The sequence below is a fragment of the Brienomyrus brachyistius genome, chromosome 10 (assembly GCF_023856365.1).
Source record: "Brienomyrus brachyistius isolate T26 chromosome 10, BBRACH_0.4, whole genome shotgun sequence".
NCBI lineage: Eukaryota > Metazoa > Chordata > Actinopteri > Osteoglossiformes > Mormyridae > Brienomyrus > Brienomyrus brachyistius.
Window position 1 is genome coordinate 18,093,827 of NC_064542.1, and position 13,798 is coordinate 18,107,624.

Sequence of the window (13,798 nt, forward strand, 5' to 3'; positions counted from 1 at the left end):
GCTGTTGAAATCACTCATCATTAAAAAGATGGCAAAGATGTTAATGTCCTCAGAAAGAAAATCTTTTTAAAATCACAATTATATGGTTAACATACCATTTAAAGTAATTATTAATATAGTTATTATACTTAATTATAAAAAGTTTTTTTTTCTTTACATGTATCAACTTCATATTTTAGATTAGTCAAACAAGTTTTGCTTATCTCTACTTAATATCTATCAACTTCGTAATTTAGATGACTCATATCATATTCACTTGTCTAATGTTTAACATCTAGATTGAAAATCTATTTGAAGACTAGAAAGGGAGGCTGTTGAAACGACAGCAGTGTATTCCTCAGACTGCCCCAAGACCTGCTTCCCCCATCTAACCCCTACTCCTCAGACACTCACCAACTTGTACAATTTCTAGAAGTACTGGATGAATCACATGGAAATGTAAAAGGTAATAAAAATTTTGTGACTCTAAACTGCACCTGTTCCTACTTACGTCTTTCCCCACCAATAAGGTGAGGTTATTTGTATTTTCCTGTGTATGTCCATGTCTTAAAGTGCCATTACTATTATTAATTTTTATATGTCTAAATATTTATAATGTATTTATTTCTCTTTTGCGTTGTTTTTAATGTTGTATTTAAGTTTAATTAATTGTTATATTGAGGGTACAAAGCACATGGCTGGGATGCAAGGCTATCGAAGGGTGCATACTTAGTGACACACAATTAATTTAAAGAGCAGGTATCCTGAGCTGACCATCCATTTTGCCCATGGGAGGAAAATGGAGCACCTGGAGAGAACCAAAAACAGACCTGGCATGATCATGCACACTTTACACACACACAGATAGTGCGAGATCTGAGCCCATAATCTTGGAGGTAGAACACTACTGTTATAAGAGCTATGTACTGTAAGTTTATTCACATCAGAAATACCATAGACATAATTAATCTTTTTCTAATAATAATGACAGGATACCTTTTCAAGTCAGGAGCATGCTTGTTTGCATCTACTATCTCATTCAGATTATAAAAGGCTTTCCTTTTGGGGATTAGTAAATTTGCCAAGGTTGACCTTTTTGCAAATCATGTGCTTTAACCTCTTGAGTCCATTCCATAAATGGAATGGGTGTGCAATGTTAGCACAGTGCAAACAATATGCATAAACCTGCAGATCGAAGATTTCTGGAAAGCCCATTTCACACAGTTCTGCCTTAATAGAAATGTGTACCTGTGATCTTGTCAGGGAGAAAACGAAAAAGATCTTTTGTAATACTTCTACATCTGGATTGTTGGCAGCAGCCAATGAGAATCTTTATTACAGGCTTTGATAAGTTATTCCTTTCCATTACAGAACTAGAAGCGAAGCTTATTATATATGTCTCTTCTTATTTGTAACGGCTGATTGGTGCACAGTAGGGGCCTAAATCATTTGCACCAATGCAATTCAATTCAAGTCTAGAGAATGATTCAGTAGATTAGAATTCTTTCATTTCTACCATTATTTAATTAAATTAATCCATTGTTAGATTAATTTGAAAAAAACCTAAACCTTGACTGAAAAAAAGAACAATATGAAAATGGTTCATCATGCAATGTGTCATGACAAGCTCATATGAGCCTTCTGTGTGCCACACCCCCCTCGTTTACCTCGTGTGAAATCCCAAGGTACCCAGCTGTCCTGCGTTATTCTTGATTTGTCCTGTGTATTTAAGTCCCGCTTCCCGACCTTCATTACCCAGTTCTTGTGTGCACGACCACATGTCACACGATGCGTGTTGTGTCTTGGAATAACTTTGAATATTGATTAAGTTTAAATATCCGCCAAGATTAACACATCAGAATGATGCAAATATCTTGAATTTTTGCATGCTGGTTCTACTACTTTGTATGTCTACCTGTAGCACACGAGCACGAGAGCACACAACCTGGAAGTAAGACTATCCTTAAGGCCCAAAAATGATTATTATAAAGAATAATTATAATCTTTACAGATACAGTTGAATCACCACCTTAGTAATCAATTCATTATGATGCACTAATGCATCTTTACATGCCTAGTGCACATACTACTGCTGATTTCCTTTTTACTGCATTTACATTACAGATCCATTTGAATTGTAATTAATTTATACTATATTTATTCTATGCTCTTGTATAATTATTAGCATCTGAATAATAAAGCAAACATTTGCAGCTCCCCAAAATATCATGAGAATGTAATATCCTTTTTAAATGTAGCATATGCTTAACAACACAGAACCATATATCACTGGTTACTGTGAGCTCAACCTGGGTGCCACTCACGTGACCCTCACACGACCCCATTAGCATGATCTCAGACAAACAGCAGCAGGTGTATCCTCTGCTTATTGTACCATAAACGCTAAAATACACAATGTGATGCCATCCCTCAGACTGTCCAGGGCAAGCTACAGAAAAGGAAAGAGAAATGCTTGATGGCAGAGCCTCCAGAAGAAAGAGTGTTTACCTGGCGCAGGTTGCGGGTGACACGCACGTCATGCCAAGCGTTGTCGTTGAACTTGCCATTGACAGGCTCCACCAGAGCCTCAAAGGCACCTGAGCCCAGGTTGATGACAAGCCAGACAGCACCACTCTTAAGTGACAGGTTGACATAGTCAGCTGACTTTCCCGTGTGCAGCATGAGACCGTTGCGCTGCAGCGTGCGGAAGGAGAGCGTGATCTCGTCTGTGTTGCTCTGGATGGGCGTCAGCGACAGGTCATAGCAGAAAAACTCGTTGCCCTTGAAGGTGGCCATGGACTCCTCCTTCCCTGTGGAGAGAGTGTCAAGAAGGACACATATGTAGCTACTGCTATGATTTCACGGGTTTCTGTTTAATTAGTGGCTTTTTTTGTTAAAAAATAGCGACTTATCTCTTCTCGAAGGAAGCTTAGATTACAACTCAGGCAGAATATGGCACAAAGCTGAATGAGATGGCAGTATTTATTAAAGGGCCAACGTGAAACTTCATCAAAATGTAAAAATAAATAAACCTGCACTGCTATAAAGCCTTCTTATGCATTGCCTGCTTTCATTCCTGAAAATGAAATGGAAATATATTTAATGGACCTCAGAAAAACATTTGATTACTATATGTAGTATATGAAAATACAAAATAAATAAAACACACAGTTATACTGTAAATGCTGTACGATATTTAGCTGCTAGCCAGTGGAACACTGCCTGCTTCAAATGGTAATGATTAAATGTGTTCTGCAGAGTAACAGGGAGGGATGGGGGATATGTTTCATAGTCACAGCACAAAGCTTCACAGATGGAACTTAGGCCGCCCCTATGGTGGACATTTCTTATTGAGATTTATCAAACCTGCCGTTTCCCTGGACAGAACAATTCAGACAAAGTTGAAGGCAAAGTCCTTGCATAAGTGGCCAAAAGACACAAGCTGTAGATGGATACTCTGAGCTGTAGATGGCTCTCGGTATCGACCGGATTACGGCTTTGAACGTCCCCTGTTGTCTAATGGAATAAGCCTGGTTGCCCCGACTCCTCCGTCTGTGTATTGTGTAGCACAGCAGAATACCTCGCTGCTTACATGGATCCTCAAGATGTCCAGGATCAACTCCAGTAGGCAGATGCTGTCAGGACTCTCCAGCTATCAGGTGTTGCAGCAGACCCACTGCCTTCTTCTCCCCCACGTCCTTCTGTACCAGTGACCCTGCCTAACAGGTACGACGGGAATCCCAAACACTGTAATGCAGTTCGGGCTTGATATAGAGCATCACCCAGAACAGTTCCCCGCTGATGAGGATCAGGTGCATTCAGTGATGTCACTGCTCTGTAAGAAAACACTCACATGGGCTACTGCTCTTTGGGCAGAGAACAGTGCCCTGCTCCTCTCTTTGTGTGAATTCCAGAGTGCGTTTAAACAGGTTTTTGATCATTCGGCAGTGGGGCAGCACATCGGTGACCAACTCCTGGACCTGCGTCAGGGGAGTTGGTCGGCTGTCAAATAGTTGCTGGAATTTAGAATCTGAATTGGACAAAGGACTGTCTTCAAACCATTTACCGTTGTGCTGTCCATCCAGAACTAAGGGCGGAATTGGAATGTCGGGGAGCAATGTGGACGTTTGATGAATGTCCAATTATACATTACTCTCAACACCATCATACAGGGTCAGTGCCGCACTCCCTTCCGCACGGAGAAAGGAGAAGCGACCGCACCACGCGGATCTGGAGCCAATGGTGTTAGGACGCGCACCCCTTATACCAGAGAAGCGAGAGAGATGACAGCGTGGAAGACTATGCATATATTGTGGTGAAGCAAGACACTTCATGCGCCTCTGCCCGACGGGCCTCGCCTAGAACCGACCAGAAGAAACGCAGGTAAGAACCATTCTCCTTCATAATCTCACCAAAGTGCAGCTGGTGGTGCCGATAGTTTTTAGTTGGGAAGCAGAGATGGTAAGGAGCCTGGATTTACTGGATTCTGGTGCTGCTGGGAATTTTGTGGATGCTTCCTTTGCCCAACACCATCGGATTCCCTTGGAAGACTTGTACCAGCCACTGATGGTGGGGGTGGGGGGGGGTGGATGGAAGACCCCTCTTGTCCAGATTAGTCATGCACCGTATGGTGTAGGGGTTCTCCATACGGAAACCATTTTATTGATTGTGGATTCATCTCTGAGAGATAAGGTCATCTGCTGTGTTTCTTCCATAGAAAGCACTCTTCCATAAAACCTGCAAAATATCCATGAGTCTTACAGTAATTTCCGAGATGTTTTCAGCAAGACCCGGGCTTGTGGTCTCCCACCTCAGCGTCCAATCAGACTGTGCCATCAAACTCATAGAGGGGGCAAAACCTCCTTGTGGATGCTTGTTTTCTCTTTCACGACCAGAAGAAGCAGCCATGAAAACATATATCCAAGAGGCCCACAAGCAAGGTATCATCTGTCCTTCCACCTCACCTTTTGCTTCAGGATTATTCTTTGTTGCTAAGAAAGATGGAGGCCTATGACCCTACATTGACTATCGACAACTTAGAACTTTTTTAGTAAATTGGATCTGCGGCTCGCATATAACCTGATCAGGATAAAGGAGGGGGGTGAGTGGAAGACTGCATTCATCACCACTATGGGACAGTATGAATATCTCATGATGCCGTATGGGCTTGCTAGCAGTCTTTCCGTGTTCCATTTTATCAATGAGGTGTTGCATGACATGCTACTTCGTTTTGTGATTGCATATACAGAAGACATTCTAATTTACTGAGAGACAGAGGAGAAGCACATCCAGCATGTAAAAGAAGTACTGCAGAGGCTGAGAGAGAAGGGAGAAAAGTGTGAGTTCTACTCACCACTATTAAGTTTCTAGGTTGTGTCGTTTCACCAGGAGGAGTGGCTATGGACTAAGGGAAAGTTGCTGCTGTCTGAGAGTGGCCCATACTGAAGACCATTAATGAACTGCAGTGATTCCTTGGCTTCTCAAATTTATACCAGAGGTTTATCAAGGGGTTCAGTGCAGTCCCCACACTGACCTTGTGTAGAAAGGAAAAGTAACATTTCAATGGTCACCAGGGGCACTCCTCGCGTTCCAGAACCTGAAGCAGAGATTTCTTTCAGCCTCCATTCTGAAACAGGCCAACCCTCAACTTTCCTTCCAGGTGGTAGTAGATGCCTACGAACTGGGGAACAGAGCAGTCCTGACCCAAAAAGACCCCGCGACCGGTAAGATCCATCTTTGTGCATTTATGTTGAAAAAGCTCATGGACGCTGAACATAATTATGATGTGGGTAATCGAGAGCTCTTGTTCGATAGGTGAAATATTTAAAAATGTCAAGGCTTGTGAGACTACCTCAAATTCAAGAGGCCACAGACATGTAAAAAAAAATTAATCTTCATCAAAGATGTCCGTTTCAGACAACCCAGACTGCCCGTTCATCATCTCAGGTTCTGCCTCCACTCCCTGTAACCAACAGTCTAAAATACTGCTGTAAACCAGGAACCAGTAGAACATAAGCTGGCTCTAGAATGAGGAGAACCAGAAGGCAGACTAAAATGCAGAGGACTGAAGGTCCTGATCCAGGAACCTAAAAGGGGCAAGTACATAGAGCTGTAGAATGCCAGCTACTTGGGATTATAAATCCCTAGACAGGAACAGGCTACTCTGAAGCCCAAAGTAAAAGACCATGAACCCAAAGCCACACAAAGTACTAAACTAATACCTGCTGGCTACTGACAGGCACAGACTTGACAGGCATAAACTAACACCTATCCCCATAAAAACAAACCTCCAGTAAGAAAGCAAGCAAGTACTATGCTCCAAGAGCAGTCAATTACTGTTCACACCTCTGCTTAAATAAGCTTGGGCTCTAATTGCACCCAGCCCAATGCAAACTTAATTCCCTGATTAGGCAATCAGGGACAGGTGTGACACATGGTTGTGTCAGTACCTAATATCATAGTGGAATTGGTATCCACTAACCTTGATATTGGATCAAATCAGATCAAAAGGAAAGTCAGCGGTACCGCTGATCCATAATTTCTGCTTGCTAGGTACTGTGCTTCGTTTTAAGGTGAAGGCACTGTTCTTGTTTTTGGGTCTCAGGCATACACTATATGTACAAAAGTATTGGGACACCTAGACATTATGCCTACAGGAAGCTTTATGGCATGCCATTCTAAATTCATAGGCATCAATATGGAGTTGATCCACCCTTTGCAGCTATAACAGCTTTCCACAAGATTTTGGAGTGTGTCTGTGAGAATTTTTACCCATTCTAGTTCATCCCAAAGGTTTTCAATGGGACTGAGGTCAGGGCTCTGTATGAACCAGCCAAGTTCTTCCTCACCAAACTCACCCAACCATGTCTTTATGGACCTTGTTCTCTGCACTGAGGCACAGTCATGCTGAAACGAAAAGGGTCATCTCCAAACTATTCCCACAAAGTTGGAAGCATTGAATTATCCAAAATGTTTTGGTATGCTGAAGCATTAAGAGTTCCATTCACTGAAACTAAGCGGCCTAGCCCAACCCCTGAAAAACAAATCAAGCCAAGTCAAGACAAGTGGGTCTTTATTGTAATATATAGGAAATAAATAAAATTAGAGAGTATACATACACTGACACAGGGGAGCAAGGGAAACCCACCCAATTTAACAAATATGGGGCTACTGTAGAAATAAGAAATACAACAGATAGTCTGACCCCTTCCCTCATCACCTTTGACATCGTCTAGAATTCAAGAACTGGATTTTTGCTGCCTTAAACATAATAAAACCTTGCTTAATAAGTCCCTAAACCTCTCCAGTGTGGTTTCTGACATAACACCCACCATGACGCCAGTTGGCTGATACAAAGGATATAAAAAGTGTGCACACCCTTGTTAAAATGCCAGGTTTTTAACGTGATCTATGGCCTCTACAATTCAACTGAAAAGCAAACAAATCTGTTAGAAATCTGGTTAGAGGGAAAAACAAAAAAAAAAGTGTGCACACCCTTTAACAAAATACTTTGTTGAAGCACCTTTTGATTTGATTTAATTTAATTTCAGCATTCAATATTTTTGCTTAAGAGTCTATCAGCATGCCACATCTTGACTTGGCAATCTTTCCCACTGCTCCTTGCAAAAGTGCTCCAGATCTGGCCTTTTGTACCCTTTGTGAGGGCAACTCTTTTGCACAGCCCTCTTCACGTCTCCCCACAGATGTTCAATTAGATTTATGTCTGGGTTCTGGCTGGACCGTTCCAAAGCTTTAAATATCTTCTGGTGAAGCAATTCTTTTGTGGATATGGATGTATGCTTGGGGTCTTTGTCATGCTGAAAGGTAAAATTCCTATTCATCTTTAGCTTTCTAGCAGACAGCTACAGAAGGTTTTGGGGCAAAATTAACTAGTATTTGAAACTGTTCATAATTCTCTCCACCTTGACTAAAGCTCCATTTCCGGCTGAAGAAATACAAGCTCAAAGCATAAGTGCTGCCACTTGAGCTCTGCAGGTGCTCTCTGAGCCAATCATAATCTTGTCCTTGCCGTTTAATTCACTCATAGGCAGTATGATGTATTTGAGGGACATTTAATAAAATTGAGTGCGGAGGAAACTGAGGCATTTGTATTTCAATGTACAGAAATAATTTAGATTCCACAAAGACAATAATAAGCAAAAGGAATTGCTTTGTCATAACTGAGACAATTAGCATTTCAGATACTGGTTTTGCTGCTGCTGTTCTTACCTGGTTTATATCATACCTTAGCAATCAACAGTACTTTGTTTTCATCAAGTCACACAAATCTGTTACTACTTCTCTCACACGGGGACAGGGAACAGTTTTGGCCCAACATTCTTCACCATCTATATGACCCATTAAGTCAAACGACACGTCGCTATAGTCTCAGTTTCTATAGCTATGCCGATGACACACAATTATACGCAAGTGCTGATGCAAGTATATCCATGCCACTATCTTCACTAACTGACTGCCTGCAAAATCAAACACTTGATAACTTTTTACAACTTAAGTCTGATAAAACTTCTTATGGTTGATACCAAATCACTCCTCTCTACTTTACCTAAAATACAAATTAATGTTAATGGAGTCCTAGTAGAACCGTCAAGCACAGTCCAAAACATAATTTTCAATCAGTTTCTCACCTTTCAGTAACATGTTAGCTCTTTGTTAGACTTCATTTTTTTTCCAACTCTGCAACATCTCCCGCTTCTGCCCATCCCTAACTCTTACTTATACTGAAACACTTATCCATGCCTTCATCACTACATGACTTGACTACTGAAATGCATTGTTCTCTGGCTTCCTGTCCAAACTTCTCAACAGACTACAGTATGTTCTGAACTCTGCCACCCCTTTACTTACACATATGAGAAAATCCAGACACATCAATCACTCCTGACCTTCATGATTGATTCTATAAGTAACAGGAAACCAAATATAAAATTTTACTATTCAGATACAAAGCTTTCCATGGACTTGCCCCTCAATATGTGTCTTACTTTCCTCTTCCTTACACTCCAGTCTGCACACTAAGATCATCGGACTTTCTTACTGTACCTAAATTCAGACTATCCTCTTTGGGTGGTAGAGCATTTTGTGTGACAGCACCTACACTCAGCAATACACTTCGTCACGGTCTGTGAGAGGTAAAGTTTGTCAAAATCATCAAGCTCCAATTGAAAACACTTTTATTTCAAGAATCTTATAATGTGTCTATCAGTACGCAACATTCTCATTGTCATTGTTTTGCTGTCGTTGCCGAGTGTGTACTGCTTTATAGTATTGTATTGTATTGTAGTGTGTCTGTATTGTAAAGCATCCTTGAGCGTGAGAAAGGCACTGCATGAATACAACATTATTATTAATAACTGCTTTATGTCTGCTCGGACAACTCATGGCAACAGCAAATGATTTGATGTAGACTGTCGGTAGATACATTCTACTTGGCTGTAGATAATTTTCAATTCCTAAATATCACAAAGACTTAAAATATTGCAGTGTGAACTTTCTCAGGTTCCATGCTCTAAATCCCTCTTTGCCTTATACTTGATCCTAACCTTTGTGCAATCTTCAAAAAAGTGGAAAAATTAGACTGTCACAAAGAACCAATCTATGTTTTTTTCTATTAACACATGTTTATTATCAGAGGCACGAAGGCAGTGGCTATATGCTTAGTTTACCACGAAGTTTAAATTGACATTTACTTGAGAGGACATAATCTAGTAATACATGCTTACTTAGATACTGGTTAATTACTGCATTAAGTATTAGTTATGTACTGATCCCATGCTTGTTCATCATTAAGCAATCATGAAGTCATATAGGTTCCCCATGAAATATAAAAACTGCCATGATTGATTAATGATGAATGAACATGGGAACAGTTTCAACACTTACTCAGTGGTTAATTTATGCATTAAGCTGGTACTACTACATTATTTTAAGTCCCCTCAAGTAAAGCATTACTGTTTAAATGATTAATATGATACATAATGCTTTAATCTGTGCTTCTCCACCAGGGACAAGTCATAGAAAACAGTATTTCAATATCTGACTTTGCATTTACAGTAAAACATATATTTAACTGGGTACCCTGCTAAAAAAAAAAAGGTAAATATTCAGCTTTAAGCCATAAACATTGTCATTCAATGACAGCAGCCTCATCAATCCGCGTTGACAGATTATATAGCATTAAGAAATTCCAGATAACTTAGACTAATTTAAAATGAAAACGAAACAGCTCAGTGGTGACAGCCATAAGTATTCATTGTCCCGTTATCACATTAATCATATGTGCCACTTGCAGCAGTTGTTGAATTCAGACCACTGAAATCGTGCATGGGGTTTGGATGTGTATGCAAATGTAAATCTGTAATCCATGGGGAAATGAGGGAGAGTGCGAAAGCAACGGAAAGTGAAAACTCACTTTAAGCTTCCAGTTGGTGTCCAACTTCTAAAACAATCCTTTTTGGTCATATTTAATTTCGATTTTACGAATGTCCCACAGTCCCAAATGGTTGCTGTCATGGCCGCAGTAAGGCGGAGGAAAGTTAGAACCATTCCAAGGGCCTCTGAGTGACAGTTATATGGAAAATAACTGGATTGGTCTGGACCGGGGGGCCCAATATGATATCATGGGGCCAAAAATCTCTAGCAACGCCCCTGGTGGCAGCTGCTACCTTGCCTGTGCAGAAGTGAGGTGCCCGTCTCCCGGTGTTGTTGAAAAAAATAAAAAAATGCGGGTGCTATTAAATAATGATGTCATCATTTGTCACATTTTGTTGAGTCATTGCATAATGCGGTATTATTACATAATTCATTGCAACAAGAACCTAGCAACACATCTTTAGTTCGATTCCAGTTCTACTGAGGGATAAGGTAATTCATTGGTTCTCTTAGCGAATGGTGATAATCTCCTCCAGCCAAGCACACACATCTGAATCAGGGTAAATGGGAAAAGGGGAAAATATGTGGAGATGACAAAAAATTTGCGAATGTAAGATCAGTTAAGTGATTTTTTTCCCCATCAGACAGCAGTTTTTGGTTTGCCTCTTAAAATGAAAGGGGTTAATCAGAGATGGCAGCTGAATAGTTATTTGAAGGAAATGGACCCATCTCGCCAGGAGCAAGATAGATACTTCATTTTTAAAAAAAATTAAAACACATCATCAGTGAGTCTATTAGCTCTGCTGAATCCCCCCCTTCAGTGATGTGCTGATCTCAGACCAGCTCACCATATTCTGTCAGCATTTTTAACAGTTTGAGGTGAATGTCATTAATGAATATTTCCACAATCTCCAGGCTCACACCACAGGATAAGATAAGTAACATGTATTAATCAATGGCTTAAATGCTGAACAAAATTCTTCTCAAACAAACTACAATGCTAGCGCCAATGACCACAGAGGTCACTTGGATATAAAGCCACAAAGAACTACCACCACAGCAGGTCTCTAGGTGTTTAAAAAAAAACAAAAAAACTTTCATTTGTTTTCCATAGCTAGTCAGTTTCATAATATCAATACTGCAAAACCTTGCTCACACTGGACAAAGCCTTGGTATGTATTCTGTATTTGGTTGCCTAAAATGTTATAATACAGCTCGAATCATTCTGACCATTGGTCAAACGTGTTGGAAAATTTGTATTTTGTATGTATTGGCCAACGTGGCTCGATACCTGGTTCTCCAGATGGCCAGTAGAATCAAATCAATCAATGCCTGCCTGCCTGATTGATAAAGGATTTCAACTGCTCAACAGTTCAGGGTCATCTTTGTCATATTTCTTAGAGGAATGTCTTATGAGGAGAGGTTAGCTGAGCTGAATCTGTTTAGCCTCGAGCAAAGGAGACTAAGGGGGACATGATCCAGGTGTATAAGATTCTAACAGGTCTGGATTCTGTTCAGTCAAATGGCTACATCAATATTAGTTTAAATACTAGAACTCGTGGCAATAAGTGGAAATTAACGGGAGAACATTTTAAAATGAATTTGAGGAAGCACTTCTTTACACAGCGTGTAGTTAGAGTATGGAATAGTCTTCCTGCTAGTGTAGCGCAAGCTAAAACCCTGGGTTCCTTTAAATCAGAGCTAGATGAGATTTTAACAGCTCTGAGCTATTAGTTAAGTTCTCCCCAAACGAGCTTGATGGGCTGAATGGCCTCCTCTCGTTTGTAAATTTCTTATGTTCTTATGCAATTAGCCTTCAGAGAATGGGTAGAATGTTTTGACTTGCTTCTGTGCATTTATGTATGCGCAACAAGGCCATTTTTTCTTGAAACATAAAGAACTTCCGTTAAATACTGGCACATCGACGAAACATATGGTTCTTACACAGGTAGAATTCTGACATGTAGACACATAGGATTATATTGGGTGGAATGTATCTCTTTAATCATTTGCATTTTAAGTCTTAGAATGGCTTTCAAACGAGGCGTTAATCCTGTTTATATTTCTGGAGTAAAAATGAAGGCCAGAGTTAGAGGGTTCTGGTGATTTTTGTCAGAATGCTCTCAGTGAACCCTTTCTGGAGGGGCAATTGCTTCATACTTTTCATAGTTTAACCTTTGTTCACTCATATCTGAATTAAGTATTAATAAGGGGATAACAGCCGTCATTAATTGATAGTTCACTGAAGTTCTATGCTAAATCTCACTGTAGGTGAGCCTCTCATTCCATAAAGCCTCTGGTAGATGACCAGTGTGCCACTTTAGCCGAGACAGATTACTAATTTGGCAAGTTACACGGAAATTCTCTTTCTACCAAAGCTCTAATTATAAAGCTCAATTTCACACAAGCTAGTGCAACTCACATAATATACTATGTGCTACTTTTTCATTACTTTTTGTTTTTTTTAATCACAAAATAAACTTCTTCGACCCCTCTCCAGCCACAACTTATTGATACATAGGCGTAAATATTATTGTTTTTATTCTATTTCTGAATGACCCCTTCTGATAAAGATAATTGTGGCTGTATTGTAGCAGTGGCCCTAATATCATGAGTATCTCCAGTTCCAGTTAGTATTTTTACAATTATTCCCCCTCCCCTCCTTAATTTAATCACAGCACAAAATGAGCAGAGGGAGATGAATTTTGCTGCCACATGCTTGGTGCAGGGCTGATAAGAGTGGGAGCTTCGGAATCTCTGGAAACATATTTGGGGAAGAGAGCAACATTACTTCAACTTGTAATTAAAAAAATGATTAGGAACACTGTGTTTGCAGGTGCTTTCTGCCTTAGGAGGGAGAAAATGTGTGGTATTTTACTACAGTAGAAAATGAAGGAACTACCATCCATGGCAGACCAGGAAAAATATGCTTACAGGAGAACCTGATAGCTGTATTGCTATTCTGTAAGAAACCCTTGCAACATGGAGATAACATGCAAACTACATATTTACATGGTAACACTTCACCGGAGGGGGCACAGGTAACTTAATATCTCAGTTACTACTCAAATACAAATCTTGAACAAATAACAACTAGTAACTACATGAAATTAATGCACGATTTGATTAATGATGAATGAACATGGGATCAATATGTAACTAACAGTTTCTGGTCAATTAATATGTAAAATAAGAGTGCAGTACTACATTATTTTTGCCTCCTCAATTAAAGTGTTACCTATTTAAACTTTAGTAAAGTTTGAAAATAAGATGCTCCTGGCTGGCATTTGCAAACAGCAATTCAAACAATAATTTAGCAACTTAAATTAATGGATATCACATCTAATTGGTGCCCTAAGGATAACATATGTTTTGAGGATATGTGATGTGTCAGAGAGGATCTTTCATGCCAAGTGAAGCATTACAG

General features: G+C 40.0%; 1 protein-coding gene across 1 annotated transcript in view; it reads right to left on the reverse strand.

The window, feature by feature from the left end:
• LOC125750613 (neurexin-2-beta-like) overlaps positions 1 to 13,798 on the reverse strand; it is a 357,714-nt gene that overhangs the window by 277,872 nt on the left and 66,044 nt on the right. The window contains exon 5 of the mRNA XM_049028714.1: positions 2,488 to 2,789. Within this exon, the coding sequence (XP_048884671.1) occupies positions 2,488 to 2,789 (302 nt within the window). The remainder of the gene's footprint in view (positions 1 to 2,487; positions 2,790 to 13,798) is intronic.